General features: G+C 40.7%; 1 protein-coding gene across 2 annotated transcripts in view; it reads right to left on the bottom strand.

Annotated features, from left to right (window-relative positions):
• Positions 1-4,648: 4,648 nt before the first annotated feature.
• Positions 4,649-24,398, bottom strand: part of LOC132483770 (protein argonaute-4) — a 38,995-nt gene continuing 19,245 nt past the window's right edge. Inside the window, exons 9-19 of one of the 2 annotated variants that reach the window (XR_009531110.1) lie at positions 24,259-24,378; positions 23,984-24,112; positions 23,609-23,742; positions 22,319-22,503; positions 21,104-21,263; positions 17,630-17,945; positions 17,345-17,479; positions 11,170-11,271; positions 10,716-10,915; positions 5,363-8,636; positions 4,649-4,822 (exon numbers count right to left, since the gene is read on the bottom strand). Coding sequence is in view for 1 of the 2 variants with exons in the window: in XM_060089478.1 (XP_059945461.1) it covers positions 8,528-8,636; positions 10,716-10,915; positions 11,170-11,271; positions 17,345-17,479; positions 17,630-17,945; positions 21,104-21,263; positions 22,319-22,503; positions 23,609-23,742; positions 23,984-24,112; positions 24,259-24,378 (1,590 nt within the window). In the remaining variant the exon portion in view is untranslated. Of the gene's footprint in view, positions 8,637-10,715; positions 10,916-11,169; positions 11,272-17,344; positions 17,480-17,629; positions 17,946-21,103; positions 21,264-22,318; positions 22,504-23,608; positions 23,743-23,983; positions 24,113-24,258; positions 24,379-24,398 lie in introns of both variants that reach the window. The other variant, XM_060089478.1, reaches the window with a different exon arrangement.

Here is a 24,398-nt window from a genome sequence, read left to right as displayed (position 1 = left end):
TAAAACCTCAACATCTCCTCAATCAGACTGGTGAAGTTCCTTGCTTCCTGTGTTCATGACAACTTCCTGACATTCCCTCCCATGTGTCCCTGCTTGCACTTCCTGTGATGCATGTGGCAATACTTAGCTGCTCTCCTTTGTTGATATAGCCTTCTCCATCCTCCTCCTCCTCCTCCCTCTAAATATGCAAAAGTCTCAAAAGCATGAAGAAAAACCCATACTTATCTTTGTAACCCCAATGCTTAACATAATGTTAAGCAGGCAAAAGGTATTCAATAAATGCTTGCCTAATGAATTATGACCACAAAATGACATGACTTCAGTCTTGAAAAAGGGTAACTGTTCGTTATGTAATAGTTAATGAAATAACAGAACACAAAATCCTGTACGCATTAAGATTACAACAATATAAAACTGTATGTGCATTGAAAGGTGATATGTAAAATAAATTGCCATTGTGTTTGGTATCTTTTTAACAAGAATTTTCTTAACTTTTCACTATTGCTGATGTCTGAATTGCCTCCCCCGACACACACACATGTGGGTTTGGGGTGGGGGTTAATGTCACATGGGACACCGAAACTCTGAGGGCAACCAAGTGAAGGAAGTTAGAGAAAGCAGGATTAAACACGAGAGAAACCAAGTCCAAATGCCAACCAAGTCCAGGGGCCAGGAGCAGGGTCAAGGAAAGAGATCACAGAGACTGGAGTTCAGAATTAGAAGACACAGGATCACTGGTGAGCAAAGTTTAGGGTGGAGGGGAGTTCAAGCATGACTTCCTTAAATATCTGTGGGAGTCTATGGATTTCATTTGTTTCACTTATGATTTTTAAAATTTTTGCTATTTTAATATTTTCTTTTAATTTAAGTTGTTCCTATTGTTATAGTCTCCTCTTGTTTAATGAATGCAGTATCTTCTTTTATCTTTCCGAGAATATAAAATACAATTTGGGGGACTTCTCATGGCGCAGTGGTTAAGACTCTGAGCTCCCAATGCAGGGGGCGCAGATTCGATGCCTGGCCAGGGAACTAGATCCCACATGCATGCCGCAACTAAGAGTTCACATGCCACAACTAAGGAGCTGGCGAGCCACAACTATGGAGCCCACAAGCCACAACTAAGACCTGGGGCAACCAAATAAGTAAATAAATAAAATAAATATTAAGGGACTTCCCTGGTGGTGCAGTGGATAAGAATCTGCCTGCCAATGCAGGGGACACGGGTTCGAGTCCTGGTCTGGGAAGATCCCCCGTGCTGCAGAGCAACTAAGCCCGTGCGCCACAACTACTGAGCCTGCGCTCCAGAGTCTATGTGCCACAACTACTGAGCCTGCATGCCGCAACTACTGAAGCCCACGTACCTAGAGCCCGTGCTCCGCAACAAGAGAAGCCACTACAAGGAGAAGCCCGCACACTGCAACAATCGCTGCAACTAGAGAAAGCCTGCGCACAGCAACGAAGACCCAATGCAGCCAAATGAATAAATAACTAAAATTTAAAATCTTAAAATAAATATTTTTTAAAAGACCCAATACAGCCAAATAAATTTTAAAAATTAGAAAAAAGGGGCTTCCCTGGTGGCTCAGTGGTTGAGAGTCCACCGGCCGATGCAGGGGACACGGGCTCGTGCCCTGGTCCGGGAGGATCCCACATGCCGCGGAGCAGCTAGGACCGTGAGCCAGGGCTGCTGAGCCTGCACGTCCGGAGCCTATGCTCCACAATGGGAGAGGCCCGCGTACCGCAAAAAAAAAAAAAAAAAAATTGGGGGGGGACGTTTTCTTGTGCTCCCTTTGCATGGTCTCTATTTTCTTTGAGTTATGTTTACTGTTTGTTTTGTTCTCTGACTTTTGTGTTGGGGAATTTCCTCAAATAATGATATTAGCTAACATTTATTGAGCATCTACTATATGCCAGACACTGCGTGCTGGTTTCACAAAGATGAATAAGACAAAGTTCTAAGCAGGATAAATACAAAGATTCCTAGGCCTATTAAAGTGTTGAAAATCAAAAACAAAGAGAAGATAGTAAGAGCAGCCTGTACTGGTCAGGTTCCCCAGAGAAACAGAACGAATAGGATATAGACGTAGCTATAGTTAGATATATAGATATATATACTGATGGCTTCCAAGTCCCTTTCTCCAATCCATATATACCACCCTCAAATCAAATCCATCCAAAATTGAACTCACCACATTCTTACTTCCCACAAATCACAAATCTGCTTCTTCTGTGTTCATTTTCTCAGTGGCACTATTACCTACCCAGCTACCCAAGCCAGAAACCTGAGAGCCCTCCTAATGAGTCTACTTCCTTCCCGGCACTTTCTATATCCACTTTCCCCAAGTTCTGGTTCTTCTAAATTCTGAATATCTCGTGTTCATTTGTTCTCTCCAATTGCACTCTCACTGCTCAAGTTCAAGCCTCATCATCTTTAGCTTGAGCTACCACAGTAAAACTCTCAGAACTTCAGCTTCAAACTACCCACAACACTACTGACAGCCTAAGTAACACAAATCAGACTGTGCTATTGTACCTGTGGACAAACTCTAAACTCCTTAGAATGCCATGCAAGTCCTGTCCTGTCAGGAACTGGTGCTTGCCTCTGTGGTCCAGCCTTATCATTTCCACTTCCCTTATAATCCAAGAGTACTGAAATTACTTGTAATTCATCCCAACAAGTCATGATCTTTGTTTTCCCCTCCATGCCTTTGCCCATGAAAAGAATCCTTAGAATGCCTTCTTCCACCTTGTTCATTTATAAAACTCTTATTTATTCTTTATAAGACATCTCAGTCATTTCTTCTAAGAAGTCTTCCTTGATCTCCCCAAGCTGGGTTAGCCCCTCTCTAAGTGGTCCCATGGTTATGTGTATATATTTCTCATAATACTTAACCCTTAAAGCTACCTTGCTACATATGTGGCCCCCAAGTTTACAAGTGAACCTTTCAATGACCAGAACTAGTCTTTCATCTTTATATTTCTTAGCACATAATAGGAGCTCCAAAAATGTTTGTTAGACTAAAATAATTTCTTTCCTTCTCCAGTCAATTTGTAATATAGTTGCTAGTTTCCCCATCTGATTTTGTCCCTCTTCTCCTTAAAGATTTGCCAATAGCTTCTGGAGAATAAAGTCAACATAGAGGAAATCAGAGCCAAGAGATAGAGAAAAAGAGACAGAAGAGGAACATGCCTTGTCTGTGACTTGCCTACTTGCTAGCCGCTCCCTGACACAGGAGTCATTATGTGACACATCCCCCAGGGACTGATTCATGGATGGACATGAACAGAACACAAATGGAGGGGGAAGAAGTGGGAGGAAGGCCATTTGGACTCACTTGAAACACACAAAATAATGGGGTTCCCATAAGAAAGAGGGATTCTATCACCCAAAGAAGTAATAAAGGAAAGAATTGGAGTAGATAAAAATTATAGCTAATCTACTGTAAGGGAACAGTGTGTCTAGAATCCCCTTGTTCCCCACTTATCCACCTGGCAAAGTCTGACTCATGCTTCATGATCTATCCCAAAATTCATGACTCTGTAGTCTTTCCTGACTCCCCATGACAAAAGTTGTTGTTTCCCTTTTTAAGTTCCTATAATTTCATGCTCAGTAGCAGGTATAATGAAGTTAGATAGGCCTGGCTTCAATTCTAACTTTGACTCCTCATCTTTAAAACAGGGATACCACCATCAACCTCAAAGGACTGTGGCTGTGATTAAAGATGTCAGTATAAAGTGACTGCATATATTAGGCACTCAGATGTTAATCTTGCTCCCTCCTCCTCCCCACCTTATGCCGCATTAGAATGAATTCTTTGGAGAATTAATTTTTTACTCTTCTGTATTCCCAGCACCTAGGCAGAGCTTGGCATATATTGGGTTCATGATAAATGTTTGATAATAGACAAATATGGAGAGAGGGATACTGTACTGATGGAAAAAACAACTACCTGTAGTAAAGTCGGCTGTATGTAGGACTTGCTCCTCTGGTAAACTATAAATTCCCTGAGTAAAAGGGCCACATTGAGCAAATCTCTGCATTATCCTTGCCATGACTTAACAAAAGGGCTTTGCTGGTAAGAATCGAAAGACTTGAGATTGGATAGCCCCAGGATGGGTGAATTTGGGCGGCTCTTCCTCTGAAGTCAGTCTTATAAAGTACGTAGCTATACTGCCCTCTGAAGACTACAGATTTTTCTCAGAACATCACTGAAATAGATCTCCCTATTAAGAGCTATACCCAGAACTCTGCTGAAGCTTTAAGTTTTCACATGTGAAGTGTTGCAAGAAGCTCTTCTAAATTTCCCGAATAACAATTTCTAAAAATAGGGAGACCCATGAGTTAAAAACACAAAGTTTTCTCATTGTTCTTCTTTCTCAAATTTCTTATACTGAGGAAACTGTTTTTAAAAAGTAAGCATGGGGAATTCCCCGGCGGTCCAGTGGTTAGGACTCTGTGCTTTCACTGCCGAAGGTGTGGGTTCAATTCCTGGTTGAGAAACAAAGATCCCACAAGCTGTGCGGTGTGGCCAAAAAAAAAAAAAAGTAACCATGTGTATTGCTATTACAGTATACGCTATATTTATTAGACAATTGACAAGAAAAACAATGTTTGGCACAAGAATGCCAATTTATTCTTTTATGGACACATGAACACAAAATATCCCTGCAGGCCAAAAAAAATTGCAAAATTTAAACAACCATCATCTTATCTCAACTCGGGAATACCACCCCTCCCTTAAAAGTTTAGAAAGTACCTCGTATTGCTAGAGACATACATCCAGTCCAAATTTAATAAAATACATTTTAGAACATCACAGGCCTAACAATATAGAAACAAAAATGACACCATTAGTCAAATGAACAAATGCAAACATTTTTCAGCTACTAGACATAGAAAGAGCATGAATATGTCAATAGCAAGGGGTAAGAAAATGGTTAATCGATAACAAGATCTTCCCTTTAATTTTTTTTTGTGTGTGTGGTACGCGGGCCTCCCACCGCTGCGGCCCCTCCCGTAGCAGAGCACAGGCTCCGGACGCGCAGGCCCAGCGGTCATGGCCCACGGGCCCAGCCGCTCCGCGGCATGCAGGATCCCCCCGGACTGGGGCACGAACCCGCGTCCCCTGCATCGGCAGGCGGACCCTCAACCACTGCGCCACCAGGGAAGCCCTTCCCTTTAATTTTACAAGGAAAAATCCTTGGAGTTGAAGCAGTATTGATACAATGCCCTCAGCCTCCACTTTCTTAAAATGAAAGCAGAGCTACCACCTTGCTATTGAGCAAGAAAATCTTACAGCACATCCACAGAGGGTTGCTAGGGCAGGGCGGAGAGGGTGAGCCTGGTTAAACAGTGGATTACCTTTTCCCACAGGAAGGGTAGGTAGCTGAGCCAGGTAGGTAAGCTCTGATATAGGCTGGGCACCAGATCCTAAAATACAGACCATATAGAATATGTCTGCTTGTAAATCATCACCTTTGGAAGCAGCAAATAGAATTTACAGTAAGAATGAATATGTTCTGCCTGCCCAGACTGCTGGGCAGCTAGTTCACTCTACAGCTAACAACAACAACAAAACATAATTGGTTCAACATTTGGATCTTCACCACTCTTTTAATGTCCCCGTGCCTTATCCCAAAACTGTTAACTCTTTAGCATTGCTACATTTAAATCTTTCACACCACATGACAGTGCCTGAACAGGCTGCATTAAAAAAAAACCAAACAGCCTACACCTACTTCTAGAGAATGCACACCTCCCATTGATTGACACATGCATAATGATTCCATCAGTCCCAAGGGGTTAACGTGTTCAAATTGTCAAGCCAAATTAAAACTATGCATTCAGACCTGCCTGCAATAAGTATTGCTGCAACTCGGGATTCTGCAGTAATTATCTCTTAAAGATCCACCACTCAGCAAGTTTTTTCCAACAATCCTAATTCTTCTATATTTCTTTCCTTTTGTCCAAAACGGCAGCATTACACCCTCAAAGGTACTGTTTTCCTATAAAAATAGGCCTCCCGGCTTTTCCTCCACCACTACACTGATTTGCCCCAGTGTACTAGGACTGACTGAGGTCTTACAAACTACAGTTCAAGGTCGAGTGTATAGCCCATCTGCAAGCACGTCAGGGCTTCCTGGCACTCCGCCTTGCTCCCTGCTCCATACATGCCAGGAGATGGTGAGAAGTGATGCTTCTTCTGTGCATTATTAACAAGCAAGTCCGAGGCACTCAAGTGCAGATGGGGTGCCCTCTGGCCAGCCAGCCAGCCACCAAGAGTTCTTCACATCCTGGACTCCAGCAAGTCATCCTTTTCCTAGAGAAAACTTCCGTTTTTCCTCCTCTTGTATCCAGGGTGGCCAAGCTGAAGGGTATTTTCTGTGCTCTCCCTGAACAAGTGTGAATAAAAAGCAGCAGCCAGACCCTCACCAACGTGTCCTGATTTGTAGTGTCCAAGTGAGGTATTTGCAAAAAAGGAAAATCTTAAGAAATTAACATCTGCCATCTTCTTCACTCCTGCCTATGCTGTGCCTCAATTACAGAGCTTGCTTTCATCCCACTCTATGAAGAGAACAAGGACGTCTGCACTTGTATCTTAATGAGCTTTAGGACTCCATATACATTATAAAACTCTCAGAGACCAGTCTCAGCAAACACTGGTGGCGCCGCTGATCAACAGCACATGGAAATGTAAACTTTAATGTATTTACAAGCTTGTTTAAAAGACTGAAGAAAAACAGTGCTTTATATTGCTGGGATTTTGAGAAGGCTAGTTTAAGAGATTTGGACCAGCTAATGAGTTCAAGCAACATCCTTCACCGTTAGATCCAGTGTTTCCCCCACCAGCAGTTTCCAGACAGAGGTGGCAAAACCGTTTTACCACACTGCATCTATCTCTTCCCCCAGCACCTTCCTCAGCCATATGGAGTGGATCTGGGCCTTTTATCCCTCCTTTCAGCTCTCACTCCTGAGGTTCCAGGACAGAGAATTCCAAGTCAGTAAAATTTGGGCTGGGAAACACTGGCTGGAACTATCAATACTCTATGTAACTTGTCCATTCACAAAGTATTATCTACACTAAATACAAAATACCTTTTCCCCCACATTTTAACTGATGCTTGCTTTAGATCAACTCCCTTTGTTTGGACAAGAAAGGAATCCTGTCTCCCTGTGAACGGAATCCAGAATCTATTAAGAAAAATCAACCTTTTCTATGCAGTTTTAGTTTAATAAAAGGAAGGAAACCCCACCAAGTACATTTCAGGTTGAAAGAGAAGCAAAAAATTTGCACTACAAGTAATTGTGTGAGTAACCTTGATTCCCAGGGAATAAAGTTTTAAATGCTGGTACATTTTTGCAAGTTGCAGCATCACTCAAGGTACCTTAAGGACTGGCAAAGCCTATTCAATAAGGAAGCATCCTGGTTCTAGCTTATTTTAAAACAAAGTGACAGGACACCAACTGTGACTATAAAACAGATAAAAAGAATTCTTTAAAAAGGCATGGAAATATATGTCTTTTCTGACCAGTTTCAGAAATTGCCAGATTATGATCTATAAGAAATAGCTGATAAAAATCATACCGAAATCTCATCTAAAAAACTACACTGTCAGGTGGAGGAAGAGGAGGGACTTTAAAAAATGTTTATTGCCAAAGTTAACTTGCTATGAGAAAAGTTTAAAAATCATTTAGATCTAACAGACCACACAGCAGCATAAAATGGGCACTTTTGAAAACTCTGAAAAATACTAAAAGCTAATTTTTTTCAAAGAGGGGGAAACATGAGTACTTTTACCATGGCAGTGTTATCTGTCACCATGACATGCATTACATGTGTTACACATTCACAAAAGTCAACCAAATAAGAGAACTGCCTGTCTGAATCTGCAGCCAAATATAGTGCAATTGCCTGGCAGCCTGTACTTGCACCAGCACAAGTCTGTAGAGATCAATAGATAAAGTAGTAAAACTAATAAAACTCTGTAAAACTTTCAAAAATTGATGCTCGTTAAAGGCATTTACAGTGGCGAAGTCAGAAATCTCCATTAAAAAGCTTATGGACCCACACAATTAAATAGTTACACTGAACTGAAGTAGATTGTTTGGTTTTTCTCTCCCATTTATGCATATACCCCACTCGACGAATACAGAAAAAAGGAATAAGCTTCTCTTGTAAGACTAGAGGGATGCGGTGAACACCACAGCTAGCAAAATGGTCCATAGAAACCTTTCTCATAAAGTCCTTTAGAAAGTTCAGGCTGAGTAGCCTTTGCATGATGAGGTAAAAATTCAGTCCAGTGCATCAGAAAAGATAATCAGTGAGTATCTATTACTTTAAAAAAATGGCTCAATTTTGTTGATGCATCAGACAGTGCTGCGAAGTATAGATTCAGTGCAACTATTCTGAGTTGCTGGTAGAAGACCACCTGAAGTCAACTTGGCTCTCTCTAGAGGCAGTAGGCGTTTGAAACATTTTGAGCCTTCATGGGGTGCCAAACCGGTTGAGTTCTTTTTCTGAGACTCTCAGGCAAAATACATCGTGTGCTGGGTATCATGGTGGATCTGCACAGCTTTAGCCAAGGCCTGAGGATCTCGGCCATTGCTCTGTCCTGACACATGACTGCCTTCCGCACTGTAAAGAAAAGAAAGCAAAAAAACCAAGAGTAACAAAAGACCACTTCAAACTCCACATGTTTCAAATAGCATGAATAGTACTAGATTCAAGATCTTGGGCTCAAGGTGTGGCTCCTTAAATAATTTGTAACGTCTCTCTAAACATCAGTTTGCTCAACTGAAAATGCAATACAACTTATTTAATGGCTGTTGCAATTAATTAGAATAATGTCTGCAAAGACCCAAATCTTCAGCAGTGCCTACACAAGGACTTCCATTGTCTGTTATGTCTGGTTAATGCCTACTTGTCCTTTAGGCTTCAGTGAAATGTCATTTCCCCCAAAGAAATCTTCCCTGATTCTGAAGTTCAGGTCAGAGCCACCTGGAATATACTTGCACAGAATCCTCTACTTTTATTTTATTTGAAAGATTATTATTTGGATAATTATGTATTTCCCTACTGGGATGTAACCTCCAAGAAAGCAGCAACTTTGTCTGTCTTACTCACCACTAAATCCTTAGTGCCTGCCACATAGCATTGCCTCAATAACCATTTGTTGAATGGATGAATGAATGAATAAATGAATGTGCTTAGCACAGTGCTGGAATGTAACAGATACTCAGCAAATGTTACTATGCCACCAGCCTTTCTTGTCTTTCCCTCACTAGCTATACGACCCCAGACAAGTAACAACTCCTCTGAACTTGATCTTTTAGGATAACAGTAACAACTTCTGAACATACCTTTTAAGGGCACCATGTGATAAAAGGCTTAGTAAATGGGAAATCACCATCCCTCTTCTGACTTCTCTACTTAAATTATTATTACCCTTATCATCTAGGCTCAAAATCTTAGTCATTTTTTACTTCATCCTCTTCTCTGTCACTCACATCCAATTAACTGTTGAGTAATATCTATTTTATCCCAGGATTAGCCTTTTATGTTAAACAAAGGTAATCTTGCTCTAACATATTCTTCCAGCTTCATGCCTGCTATTCCCCTTTCAAATGCTCCAACCAAAGAAAACTTGCTATTGTTCAGACATGTCACTTGTCTTCTCTTCTTTGTGTCCATTATTCCCTCTGACTGGAAAATGCTTTTCTCTTCTTTGTAGAGCCAAATCCTACCCATCCAGCTATGAAATCTCTAACAGACTTTCCTCTGATGTCCAATTGCACTTTCATCTATACTGCTATGGGCTAATTGTCAGTTTTATGTTTGCCTGTATTGTATCCCATACTGAAGCATAAAATCCCAGGAAACATGTCTTCCTCAACTTACAGTTTTTAGTACCTAGTACAGTGTTGGGCACACAGGCAATACGTAGTAAATGTGTTGAATGAATATGTATATTACAGAATGGAAGGTACAAAGCCACAGCTGGGCATTTTCCATAATAGCGTACTTTCAACCAGTACAGAAATAGACTTGCAGTGGAATGTCTACTATTTAGCAGCTGAATTCGGACTTGGGGAAGAGCCCAGAAACTGCTACACTTCACAGATGGTCATTTGGGGAAAAAAATTTAATGCAGAAAGCTTGTTTAGTTATTTAATAGTAGCTCAATATCAGGTCAATATGTCTGATTCTCCTGAGATCATTATTTGGGGGTGAGAATGGGCTGGTACCCCACCTGTTCCCGACACAAACCCAGGTTCCCTCTGATACATTCTCCAAGACTGTTCTGAAAGTAAAGTGAACTGGTCAGGACTTCCCCCTTGCATGAAGTAGAATCCACAGGCCTGTGACTGCTCTGACTGGAGCCAGGGCACTGGGCTGGACACCTTTTGAGGCTGCTTAGGACCTGAGCAGAACTGAAATGCATTTGGCTCTATAGGAAATCCACAGGCAGTTTCAAATGAGACTGCTTTTTGGGGCAGACTTTAGACACATCATACAAGTATGAACAAGCCTGGGCAATTTTTGGACCAAAAGTCACATTATCAGCTCTTAAAGGCACATGTAATTTTATTTGCTCCTTAAAATGTAAACCCTAAAAGGAAGTTTAACTCTTCCTAAAAGTTTTCTATAGTAGCTCATTTTTTTTAATATGCTGCTAACACAGACAGAAAGATTTTATTTGCCTGAGAAACTTGCCTGTCATGATCTTTATCCACCAGATGATACCTTGCCCTGAATGCTACAAGGCGGGCATAATAGGCAGGGGCTGGAATAGAGACTGAGCGTGTGCACCGCACATAGGTATGACATAGCTGGTAAGTTAGTAGCTGGAGCTCATCCGAGGTGAAGCAGTTGTCATCCCACAAGACCTGGTAATGTGAAGGACGGCTGGTTCCCTGGAGAAAGAGTTTTATGATTAATGTCTCTGACACGGGTTGACTACCTGAGAGAATTGAAACCTACTTAAATTCAGAAATATTCCTGCCTAGCACACCTACAAGCAGATACCTAGACCAAAAGATAACAGTTCTAGGATACAAGCATTAACAAAGTTATGTACAGTGTTTAACAACAAGTCTACTCAAGCTAGTTGCTGAATTTGCAAACACCTCCCTGTCAAATCAAAGACCTGGACTAGCTTCCAAATTACCTGAATTCCTGCATGACTACAGAGGTAAAAGTCAAACTCAGATGGATGTGTGATGGTGCTATCCACGGTAGTGCCTGCTGGTACATTGCCACTTTTCCCCACCTAAAAAAAAAAAAAAAAAAGTATAATTAGTCATCAAAGTGCTAAACTGAGCTCAAGCCATTAGTAACAAGTTAGTATACTGCTCTTAAGTGAACTCTTGAAAATCAGTTTAATTCAAGATGTTGAATTTTCTGTAACTTTCCGTTAGCCCAACTATTTCAACCTTAGATATTTTCTCAAATATACTCCACTGTTTCTCTAAGGGAATCCAGACAAAGAATTATTTTACCTGTGGCTTTGGGCTACATTCTTGTCATCTATTTTACAGATGACACTTTGGTGTGTTCACAGAGGGGGAAAAAAGACATTTAAGATGGATAAGCTTCCTGAGGGAAAAAAAAATCAGTTTTATTCCTTATTTGGAGTAAAAAAAAAAAAAACCTACAACTTTCAGTAAAAGTTAAGATGAAGGAATCTGTGAACTGGTTCACCAGGTTCAACAAAATTAATACTTTTACAGGATCAATAAAAGAATTCACTGGCACATGCATTATCAGGAAGAGTGCATTGAAATGAGAATTAGGAAAACCACAGTTTCAGTTCTAAGCCCAGCCTTGCAACTACATACCTTGAACAAAGTATAATATCTTTGGGCCTCAATCTAATCACCCATAAAATTAGGTGATGATCTCTGATACTTTTAAAATTCTAAAATTCTTCTATAGCCAAATTCTAAAATCAAACTTTTAGAAAAGCAGAGAGGAGAACTTCAAGAAAAGGAATTAAATCTTGCTATTTGGTCAGTTTTCATCCACTTCTGCTGTACACATGGGTTCCACACGAGGTAGTACATTTAGCATATTGGCACAAATTTGATGGGAATTTATTTGGCTCCATTCTAACTATTGTTAACTTCAGCTGAAGATCATGCACCAATGCATATAGTAATAACATACATGAGTATAGGAAAGTCTCATTCCATGAAATTCATATGTGACCTTGGGTACCTAGCTGGACAAGAGGAAATGTAACTGAGCTACAATCATTCTAGTATTGTTTCCCAAAGTGTATGCTTTAGAGATATTAGTTCTGCAGGATGTGTTTAGGTGTTTTATGGTCAAATAAATTTGAGTGATACAGGGTTAAACCACAGTTGAAAGGCTTTTCTATTGTATGACTTCTCAGAACTTTTATCTAGTAATGTATAATCTTTAAGAGGGAGATGGAGTATACAGCATTTCCCAAACTTATTTGACCATAGAATCCCTTTTTAAAAATCTCTTGGGGGCTTCCCTGGTGGCGCACTGGTTGAGATTCCGCCTGCCAATGCAGGGGACATGGGTTTGTGCCCTGGTCCGGGAGGATCCCACATGCCGCGGAGCGGCTGGGCCCGTGAGCCATGGCCACTGAGCCTGCACGTCTGGAGCCTGTGCTCCGTAACGAGAGAGGCCACAACAGTGAGAGGCCCGCGTACTGAAAAAAAAAAAAAAAAATCTCTTGGAATCTACAGATGAGAACCTAAAGAGGTGCTGCCCTGGGGAAAAGGGGGTCCAGGCATGTTCATTTCAATAATTATTGCTTGAGCACCATGTGCAAGGCTCTGCAACAGATGTTGGGGATGAGAGACAGAGTCACAGAGAGAACTAAAGAACCTGCCCTCCTGCTCTTCATGAAAGTCACAGGCAATGAACTGCAATGCAATGTAATAAGGGCCTTATGGAAAGCACTGGGAAAAGCTGGTGGGAGGAAATGGTTGAGCCATGCCTTATAGGATAAGTACAGGTTGGATGGAGGGGATAGAATGAAAATGGAAACATTCCAATACCCCTTACAGTCAGGAATGGATAAACAAACTGTGGTTCATCTATATCACAAAATACTACTCAGCAATTAAAAAGGAACAAACTACTGATACATACAATAACGTGGATGAATCTCAAATGCATTATGCTAAGTAAAAGAAGCCAGACCAAAGGCTATGACTTCTTTTCATATGACATACTGGGAAAAACAAAACTATAGGGATGGAATATACATCAGTGGTTGTCAAGGGCTGTAGGTAAGGGAAAGGGCTGACTACAAAAGGGCATAAGAGAGTTTTTATGTGTGACAGAATCATTCTATATATTAAGGTGGTAGTTTTACACAACTGTATGCATTTTTCAAAACATGCAGAACAGTATGCTAAAAATAGTGAATTTTACTGGGTCTATATTATATCTTATTATAAAAATAATGGGGAAAAAAAGGTGGGATGGATGTGGTCATTCCAGGGATAAAAATACACAATGTATATGGGAAATGGAAATAGTCACATTGCTAATGGAAAGTGTATGGGGGCATGGTGAAAGATCAAACTAAATGTGTTTTGGCTACCGTGGGAAAACACTGAGCACCATAAGAAAGCATCTGGTAGACAATAGGGGTAACATGAAGATTTTTGAGCAGTGGAGTGGCAGGATAAGATCTGTATTTTAAAAACCTAGCCCTGACAGTAGGTGGAGGATATATTTGTGAAGGAGGAATGGAGACAGGGAGACTGCTAGGAGTCTCCTGCAATACTGAAGAGTTCTGCCTAGGGCAGACAGAACACACAAGAGGAAGAGTTGAGCCAAGAGATTTCAGGGCAGAACACAGAGAATTGTTTGACCCACTGAACATGGGAAGCGGGGACAGGAATAGAGGAGAAGAATTTAAAGACAACTCTGAAGTTTCTCACTTGGCTGACTAATATATAGTGATGCCAAGCAATAGAAGAATAGTAAAATTGGGGGAGGAATAGCTTTTAGATACAGAGAAAACAATAAGGAGAAGGTTTAGATGTGCTTTGCTTGAAATGCCTGTGGTAGATTGTATCACTGGTGCCAAATATTCCCATGCCCCTCCCTGGGGGAGGATTATACATCCCTACCCAGTTAACTCAGAAGTGGCCACGTAACTTCCTTTGGCTAATAAAATGTGGCGTGAAATGTGCTACTTCTGGGCAGAAGCTTTAACAGCCAGCATATGGCTTGTCATGTATCTTTTTTCCCCTCTACTACAATGACTGGTGAAGTTCCAGGCAGATGCTTCTCTGTCAGCCTAGGTTCCAAAGGGAGGACAGCGAGGTCCCAGCTGTAGCAGTGCCACAATGAATGTGTAATGTGAACAAAAAATAAATCTTAGTAAGCCACTAAGGCTTTGGAGTCTTTTGTTACCACAGCACAGCCTAGCCTATCTTAACTGATACAATGCCTACAGAGCATCTAAGTAAACTGGTAGACAGAAATGCAGATCAGGAGCTGCACAGAAAATCTGGGGCTGGAAATACAGATTTAGGAATCTATAAGCAAATAAGTGAATCCGGAAAAGTAGGTGAGACTAAGGGAGTTGAAATTGAGAAGAGGAAAGAAATATGAAATGCCAGGAAGCATCAATGTTTAATGGACAGAGGAAGAAGAGGAGTCAAAGAAAGCCTAATTACAGAGGTGGGTAGTGAGCCTGGAAAATCATATTGCTAAGGCCAAAGAAGGCAAACATCCATAAGTGCTTCAAAGAGGTCAGTGTGGGAACTTGACAAGATATTGCTGGATTCAAAATGAGCAAGTCATTGAGAGAACGACCTCAGTGGAGTCAGTGAAATAAAAGTCAGGCAACAGAGAACTGAAGTATTATGTGAGAAGACACAAAAAGAAAATCAAGTTTTTTTTTCCTATAAGTTTGGTCATGAAAGGGAGGAAAGAAAAAATGGCAGATAGATTGAGGGAGAAGGGAAGTTTTGAGGGAGACTGAGGAAGAGTTGAGAAACTATAAAAGGTGAGGAGAGGGAGGCAATGGCATGGGAAAAACTGAAATTTTGAAAAAAAATGGATAATTAATGAAGTGAGGCTCTACAGAAGGCAGAAAGCATTAAAAACAAAAGCATAGGTGGAGAGAAAGAAAACATAGGTGGAGAGATTAGCCTCTGAGATTCAAGGAAGAAAATAAAACACAGATTTAGCTAAATTTGAAAGTAAAGGGGAGGAAGCTGAGAAAATTCATGCCTTCTCAATTTTGTTTTCTGGAGGAAATAGAAGGTTATTCTATTGTTGGCAATGTAAATTGTTGGCAACGAATGCTTCATGGATGGGGTTGGGGACTTGAGAAGAGTATAAAGGTTTAGAACAGATGTTATGCGGAATACGATAAATGAAAAGAAATTGCAGCATCAAAGGCCTGGCTGAGATTTGCTGTCAAGAACTTGTATTATGGTTCATTATTAAATAAATGACTTTTTTCCTCAGCAACCTCAATCAGCCCAAGACTAGAAGCAAAAGAAATGGGCAAGTACACTAATTCAGAGTTGGAGACTGGCAAGAGGCATGTTTAGAGAATTGAAGATGTTGGTGTCAGGGGTGCAAAGTAGACCAAGGATTGGGACTGTCAATCTTCAAAGGTCAGGAGTGACACTGGATGGTCAAGAACAAAGCTATGAGATAGCTTGGGGGTTTAGAAAGATAGTCCAGGTCCTAAAGTTACATGAATAGCAAGTCAACAGTGGGATGGAGTGTGACTATGCAATTAAGGAGGGGATGGCAGGATGTTTTGTGCCCAGAGCTCGGTCAAGAGCTCAGAGAATTTGAATTAGCAGAATTTAAGAAGTATTACCAAGTCAGAGTTTGGCAATTTGGAAGACAGTATTTTGAATCTGAGCTGATTGGTGGACCTGTGGCCCAAGGGTAAAACCTTAGTTCTCTAATGATTCAGAAAACAAGAAGAAACAGCTCAGCCTTGGATTAGAGACAGAAACTAAGCAAGTGGGACTTCCCTGGTGGTGCAGTGGTTAAGAATCCGCCTGCCAATGCAGGGGACACAGGTTTGAGCCCTAGTCCAGGATGATCCCACATGCCGCAGAGCAACTAAGCCTGTGCACCACAACTACTGAGCCTGCGTGCCACAACTACTGAAGCCCGCGCGCCTAGACCTCGTGCTCTGCAACAAGAGAAGCCACTGCAATGAGAAGCCCGCACACTGCAACGAAGAGTATCCCCCGCTTGCCGCAACTAGAGAAAACCCGCGTGCAGCAACAAAGACCCAACGCAGCCAAAAATTAATTAATTAATTAATTAATTAAAAAGAAAAATCTAATCCTTAAAAAAATAAAACAAACTAAACGTGTACTAGAAAACAGTGGGAGTGACCCACAAGACAATAAGATCAGGAAACAGAAAGAACTGGTCTCTCTGGGAATGGATCGGGGAGGGCCTGAAAAAGTTGAAATAATGTCATAGAAAAGATCATAGAAGTAAAGTCATCCAACTCTGTGTACCTAAAATTTACCTAGTTTACACATTAATGTCAGATTATAAATAGGTTACACAAAATGCCTTTTATCAAATGCTAGAAATTGTACCCAAAATTAACATTCATTTACTAAGTTAATCCTTAACAACAACCCTGTGAGATAGGTATTGTTCTTATCACACTTTACAGTTAGAACATTATGGCTTAGAGAAGTTAACCTGTCCATGGTCAGTAAATGTGACATCACAAGCATTCAAAGTGTGTACCCTAAGAATCCCCTGCACTGATGTAAAATCATTTGGAAGAGAAATTCTTCTTTATACCCTAGAACCATGCCTTAGGCGCTGGTAGCAAAAAACAGCAAATGGCAATAAAGTCCAAGTAGTAAACCTTCCCTTTGGAGGTTTCCTGTATCACCATAGTGTGCATGGCTTTTATTAACTTCTCCCTCTAAAAACTCTAGAAACCAGTATTGCTGTCACATAAGAGAAATATTCAGTCTTGAAACCTGTATCATTCAAAATTGCTCATCTAAGCTCAATTGGAGTTAGTATGCTTATTAAATTATTATTAGGCACTTCTGCTTTAAAAAAAAAAACTATATGTATGCCTACTCAAAAACACATTCACAGGACTCCCCTGGTGGTCCAGTCAGGAAGACTCTGCGCTCCCAATGCAGGGGGGCTGGGTTCAATTCCTGGACAGGGAACTAGATCCTGCATGAGTGTGCAACTAAGAGTCTGCACGCTGCAATGAAGATCCTGCATGCCGCAACAAAGACCCGGCACAGCCAAAATAAATAAATATTTTTAAAAAACCAAAAACATATTCACTTGCATCAGATAATAAAGCTTATCCTATGTGTTCTTACCCTCTCTGTTTTATCTGCACAGAAGAGTCGTGTGTGATGTCTTTTCTGCACCACAATATAGGTTATTCCCGGCCGGTAATCTTCTTCCAAACTAATACATGCCTTTCGAATTGCTATTAGTTCTGGCCAAGCTACCTAGGAGTTAGAAATAAAATGATGTTTAATTGAGAACTTGCCTATCTCTCAGGCATCTCTCAGATCTGATTTACTTGGAGTGGCAGATGGGAGGAAACTCCATCAGATACCTAGAAGCCCCAGAAGGCAACTATGGGATTAAGAGAGTACCTGTTTCATCTGTCCCTCGGATACCCCTCCACGGTAATAGATGATCCGAGTGGGTTTGAAGCGTGTGGATTTGTAGAACTGGATCAGCAGCTCTCGAACCATGTTAGTAAGGTCCTGGATTACCTCCTGACTATAGAGGAGCTCCTGGGAGATCTCCTGGCGGGACGTCTGCACCCGAACAGTGGCACAGTACCGGCTGGGGTGGCCGTCCATACTGCCAACGACAGCAGCAATGGAAGGCTTCTTCCCATCCCCTGCTGGGGGGTGCGTGACATCCGCTCCCAGGAAGATGACAGGCTGCTGGAATACCGAGGGCCTGCTCAGATTTAAGGAGACATTGCCACTCAGACATATGGATGAAAATGTTTTTGTTTAGCAAGATCACCAGACATAATCACAGGCATAATCTTATGAGAATAAAGACGTGCCCATTGGGAGAGAACTCTAATGCCCACTGAGCATCTGTGCCACCCAGTACAATATATTTGAACTGACTAAAGAAGCCAACATGGTTCTTCTGCAATAGTAGGAAGGGTAGAGTCAAGAAGAGGCCCCAACCCAAATTTAGCAAAATCTCTATGTGTAAAGGGAAAACTTTCCCAGAACAGGCTTTCTTGGGATCCTGGGATTTCTACAATGGATACTGAACTGCACAATGTACATGGAACTGGGACAAACCCCCCAATATATGAGACTTAGGGAAGAGAATAAAGTCTATCTATCTCCTTCCCTATTTTATTTTCTCCATATATTTATCACTTTTACCACATATTTTACTTATTTATGTTATTTATTGTATATACACACACACATGAATGTAAGCTCCATGAAGGCAGGAATTTTGTTTTGCTTTGTCTTGTTCACTGCTGTATTCCTAGTGCCTAAAACACTGCCTTGCTCACAGTTGGCACCCAACTAATATTTGCTAAAATAATGAATTCATTTATTTGGCACTAATTTTTCTATGGAATTAAGGAGAAAAATATCATGCATGTATTACTTCTCTGGTAAATTCTTAAAGGTAGGATTTGGGACTGTGAATATTGATTTTTAAAGTATATCTAGGAGGCATCCCAAATCTGAAAATCTCATGTAATAGGTACTAAAGATGAGGTTCCATGTGGGCAGAGACTGGGTTGTATTTCTCTCTATATATCATCATACAACATGGGTTTGGCATAGTAGGGTATAAGAGCAAATGTATATACATAAGATACATACACAGAACATAATAACAGCTTACATATATTATGTACCAACCACTGTGCTAAGTACTTCACACGTATGAATTCATTTAGTCCTCATAACAATTCTATGAGGGTAGTACAATTATTATCTCAGATTTCCAGGTTTAAAAAATGAGACATAAGAGCATAAGGAACTTCCTCAAGATTACACAGTTAGGAAGTGATAAAGCTGGAATCCAAACCCAGGAAGCCTGACAAAAAGGTCTGTACTCTATGCCACTATGTTACATTGTTTGGGGTAAAATTAAATCATGCTTTAGGTTAACTTCCCCCATGGTCTGTATACCTCATCTACCAATGTCGCAGGAAGTATTTATTTACCTAGAAGTTTCATTCAAGGACAAAAATGAGAACTGTGATACAACTGTATAAGAGTAAGGCACTCAAGTTCACCTTCTTCTTAAGTATGAAAATGACTAATATCACAGACAAAATTTAACTTCCCAAATCACTTCCACATACAGAATTTCACATAAAAACATCGTAGAGTAGACAAGTCAGATATTATCTCAACAGACAAGGAAACTACAAGTTAACAAGGAGCCGCCCAATCTACGAAATGGGCAAAGGACTGAACAGGCCCATCACAAAAGAGGATGTTCACTTGGCCAATAAGCATATGAAAATGTGCTTAACATGATTAGTCATCAGAGGATTGCAAATTAAAACCATCATGAGATACTATTACCCCCGACCAAAATGGATAAAATTAAAAGGACTGATACCACCAAGTGTTGGCAAGAAAATGAGCAACTAGAACTCTCAGTGGAAATATAAATTGGTACAACCACTTTGGAAAACTACAGTAGTCCCCCCTTATCTGCAGAGGATGTGTTCCAAGATGCCCAGTGGATGTACCAAATCCTATATCTACTGGTTTTCTTTCCTATACTAATGGATGGGTAGCATAAACAGCTTAAATACACTGGACAAAGGGATAATTCATGTCCAGGGCTGGATGGAGAGGGAGAGTTCGAGATTTCATCGGGCTACGCAGAATGGCACGCAATTTAAAACCTAAGAATTGGGACTTCCCTGGTGGTGCAGTGGTTAAGAATCCACCTGCCAGTGCAGGGGACACGGGTTTGAACCCTGGTCCGGGAAGATCCCACATGCCACGGAGCAACCAAGCCCATGTGCCACAACTACTGAGCCTGCACTCTAGAGCCCACGAGCCACAACTACGGAGTCCACATGCCACAACTACTGAGCCTGCGTGCCACAACTACTGAAGCCTGTGTGCCACAACTACTAAAGCCTGTGCACCTAGACCTTGTGTTCCACAACAAGAGAAGCCATCGCAATGAGAAGCCCACACACCACAATGAAGAGTAGCCCCTGCTCGCTGCAACTAGAGAAAGCCCATGCACAGCAACGAAGACCCAACTCAGCCAAAAATAAATAAATAAATAAATAAATTAATTAATTAATGAAAACTGAAGAATTGTTTATTTATGGAATTTTTCCACTTAATATTTTCGGACAGAGGTTGACTGCAGGTAACTGAAACCAGGGAAAGTGAAACTGCAGATAAGGGGGGACTACTGCATTTGATAGTATCTATCAATGCTAAACATATATTTTCTATAAGTCAGCAATTCCACTCTTGCAAGAGTAACAGTACTTAATTCCACCAAAAATGTAGAAGACTTGTATAATAAATGTATAAGAATATCTAAAATTTTGTAGTATAATCATAAAATGAAATAATACACAACAAAAAAGAATAAACTTCTACTTAAAACAGCAACATGAATGAATCTCATAGACATGATATTCAGCAAAAGAAGACAGACACAAAATAGTATATACTGTATGGTTCCATTTATATGAAGTTCAAAAACAGGCAAAACTGGGGAATTCCCTGGCGGGCCAGTGGTTAGGACTCTGAGCTTTCACTGCCAAGGGCGCAGGTTCAATCCCTGGTCGGGGGAACTAAGATCCCACAAGCCACGGGGTGTGGCCAGAAGAAAAACAGGCAAAACTAATCTATAATGCTGGAAGTCAGAACAGTCAGAACCTTTGGGGGTTATCTATTGGGAAGGGCCACGAGGAAGCCTGATGAGGTGCTGGATGTGTTCTATATTTAACCTGGGTGGTGGTTACATGAGTGCATACATATGTAAGAAAAAGTAACCAAGATGTATATTTGAGATTTGTGTGCTTTATCATAAATTATGTAAGTTAGAGCTTAAGAAACAAATGGAAAAAGAGTTCAGGATCTTACCTTTGATGAGGTACAAGCACGTTGTTAATTCCTCCGAGCTTTGCATTTATCTTCAGGCAAAGGTTGGAAAGGGTTTGAGGTGAGGTCTTCACTACATTTTTTACCTGGACACACTGTGTAGCCATACCCAGGAGGGTATCTCCAACACGTTTCACCTCCGCTACAAAAATAAGTTTATTAATTAATTAAAAAATGTTGATATATTCTCCTGATTACTAAAAGTAGAGGGAAACACCCCCACACACACATTAACATTTACAGAGTGCCTACTATATACTGTACGTTGTGCTAGATGCTTTTCATGTGTGGTCCTTTCATCTGCTAAACCCCCAGGGCAATTTTTTTGAGTTTGGAAGGCTCTCTCCCTATCCTTTTCTTCCCTCCTGCAGGCTTTGAAGCTAGTCCACTTCCTTTATTCTACCACACAGCCTGCCACCACTCACCACTCACTCAAGTCCCTTGAGGTTCCTTTTCCCACAGGACTGGTCTGGCAAAGAAATCAATCTCCCCAGCTCCTCCCTCTCAGTACACACACCAGCCCTTTGAATTCTAAGGGATTTTTTTTCCTTCCTTCCCCTCCTCCCCCAAACACTACAGATAAAGAGAAGCTAACAAAAGAAACAAATATAGAGAGGGTTGAAGGCATTTTATAAAGTTCAAATGGTTAGTCTACATAGTTTCCAAATCCTTTACTTAGATGATAAGCCAAAAGAACTTTGTATCATTCTTCTTATAAGAGATACAAACTAAGCAGCTCCTATTCTGGAAGTGGTAGGCTCCCCCCACTCTGATATTCCTAAATGCTTTTCACCAGACATTCCAGTTCTCCCTGTTTTGGGGTCTATGGTAAAATGGCACTACCCTCATTACCACTGCATTTCCTGCCCACCATCCCACTTCCCCCACATAGGTTGGGTGGGCCATATAGCTGGTTGTGACCAAGAAATTGCAGAAGTTAAGAACCCTCCAGGCTCTCTTTTCTCTCTGCCATGGAGCCAGCAACATTCCAAATAGTGACTGGGTTCCAGAGTGAAAATGATATGATGACATGGTCTACCCTCAATGGACACATAGCAAAAGCAAAAAATAAAACTTTGTTGCTTTGAGCCACTGAGAGTTTGGGATTGTTTGTGACTGCAGCATAACCTAGTTTATCCTGACTGCTACAACTACTACTTGAAATCATCCCTCATTCAACATTAAAGGGGTCCATACCATATACTGGTGTCTTCCCAGGCAAGATAACCACTATTAGCTGTAGGCCCACATATGTCATTTTCAGGTGTTTAAACATGGGCTCCACGCTGTCTGCACCTTGTGCGTACTTGCAAAAACATGGCTGACCCTGGATGGGCATTCCTGCATCCTTAGAGATTTTACGGAGCTGGTCAGTGAAACTCCTGTTAAAATAGAACCAGTGGCACAGTGCTTTCATTTCAGGGCACATTCTTAGCATTTATTTCCCTCTAAGATATTTCTTTCAGTTCTGTAAATTCTTAGCCAAATTTAGAAACAAATAAACAAACAAACAAACAAACCCCATCTTTAACTGGTTGCCAAAAATAGCCTGGAAGTTGTATCACTGTAATTATAATGCAGAAGACTCTGTATTATTAAACTATCAGATTATCATTTTGAATTTTTAAATAATTGTGCCTCAGCTGGGCCTCAGGGCCTAGAATAGCATTCCTGTTCAAAGATTTTTTAAACATTAAAGTCAGTAATTCCAGACTGAAGAAAAAAGCAAGGTCAAAATTTCAGGTAACGTGTATTTTGGTAAGCCAGGTACAAGAATAGTTGGGTAAGCTTGTGTTCAACTGAGAACACAGAAACACACTGTCACAAAATCACCATATTTAGGATGACATTCAAACTTTTAATAGATGTGATTCAATAACAATGTCAAAAGAAATCATCACTTTAAGAAAAAGCAAAACTCATGGTCAAGTTTTAATTTTGGATTTGTAGAAAGCTTTCAGAATGATTCGTTTCCTGCATTTGCCAATGTTTTGTAGGATTCCTTTCTTTTCACCCCAGTTCCCTTTTCCTGTCGTGATTTTTCCACCCTTTTCACTAACTTCCTGTATATAGATAACTGCATCTGTAAGATGTGAACCAATGATCCTAGTCAGTGACCCTCAGTAAAACAAGCTCTCTAGTACACTGTAATGATTAAAAATGAACTAGTTTTTATTTTATCTTAGCTGAAAAGATACAATTAACCCCAAAGGAAGCTTCTCTAAGAACTCAAGAATTTGCCAATCGGCACTGCTTCAGCCTTGTTAGTCACAAATTTCTGCTCTAAATGTAGGAAGCTGAGTCAGATTCTTAATGTAATTCCCAAGTCTGCAATTTACTGTAAGAACAAGGTCTTTTTCCTATAGCCAGATGGTGTCACTATAGGAGTCTGGGATTCAGTGCCAGTGTACACAGCACATTCACATAAAGATGATATTTTCATATCTGGAAGGGATATTACTAAGCTGAAAATATGAAGATACTCACTTTAGTAAATCTTCCCTACATTGTTTCTGAGGCGCAAAACAAGCAACTGCCCAAACTTTAATTTCAATGCCAGCATAAAACTGCTTTCCTCGCATGTCCCAGACACCCTGGTTGGGTGTGGCTACCGTTTTATTCTTTAAAAAAAAAAAAACACAAAAAAAGAAACAAAAGAAAAGAGAAAAGACATTACAATCTAAGGCCATTTTAAAGTTGATGAGGGGATAAACAAAACTCTATTTGATATTAGCCAAAAGACAAAAAGCAGTAATGAGCAAAGCTATGAGTAAATTCAGTGTGGTGTAGTGGAAAAACCCTGGATTCATCCCTTTTGATTGGTTGTTGGAAGAAGCTTGCTGAATAAAATGAAAAGCTTACCCGGCCTCCGTATTGCAGCATTGGTGCTGGAAGTACCCTGCCTGTGAGCTCAGTCATTTCATTGTGGACAACAATACCAAATTCTTTAAGATATGGATCAGGTCCGCCCACCATGCTGTTACTCTTCACCTAAAGAACAGGAAAGCCTGCATATATAAAAACCAAAGAATAACTGTGTCCCATCAGCATTTTCTATTGTTTTTTGTGTTTGTTTTTGTTTTTTGTTTTCTTCCCATCTGAAAGCTAGCTTATTTTAAAGGCCATGCCTTACTGACCAGTCTACTGATTTCTTCTTGTCTGTCAGGAGCAGATCTTGCTGTGGCTTTGATCATCGTGGAAGTCTGATTGTCTGTGAGCTTCTTTATACATCGTTGTCCTGCCACTATATTACAAACCTACCAAGAGGCAAAGAGGA

The sequence above is a fragment of the Mesoplodon densirostris genome, chromosome 2 (assembly GCF_025265405.1).
Source record: "Mesoplodon densirostris isolate mMesDen1 chromosome 2, mMesDen1 primary haplotype, whole genome shotgun sequence".
In the NCBI taxonomy this organism is placed as follows: domain Eukaryota; kingdom Metazoa; phylum Chordata; class Mammalia; order Artiodactyla; family Ziphiidae; genus Mesoplodon; species Mesoplodon densirostris.
Note: the sequence above shows the minus strand (reverse complement) of the source record. Positions and strands in the feature narration are given on the sequence as shown.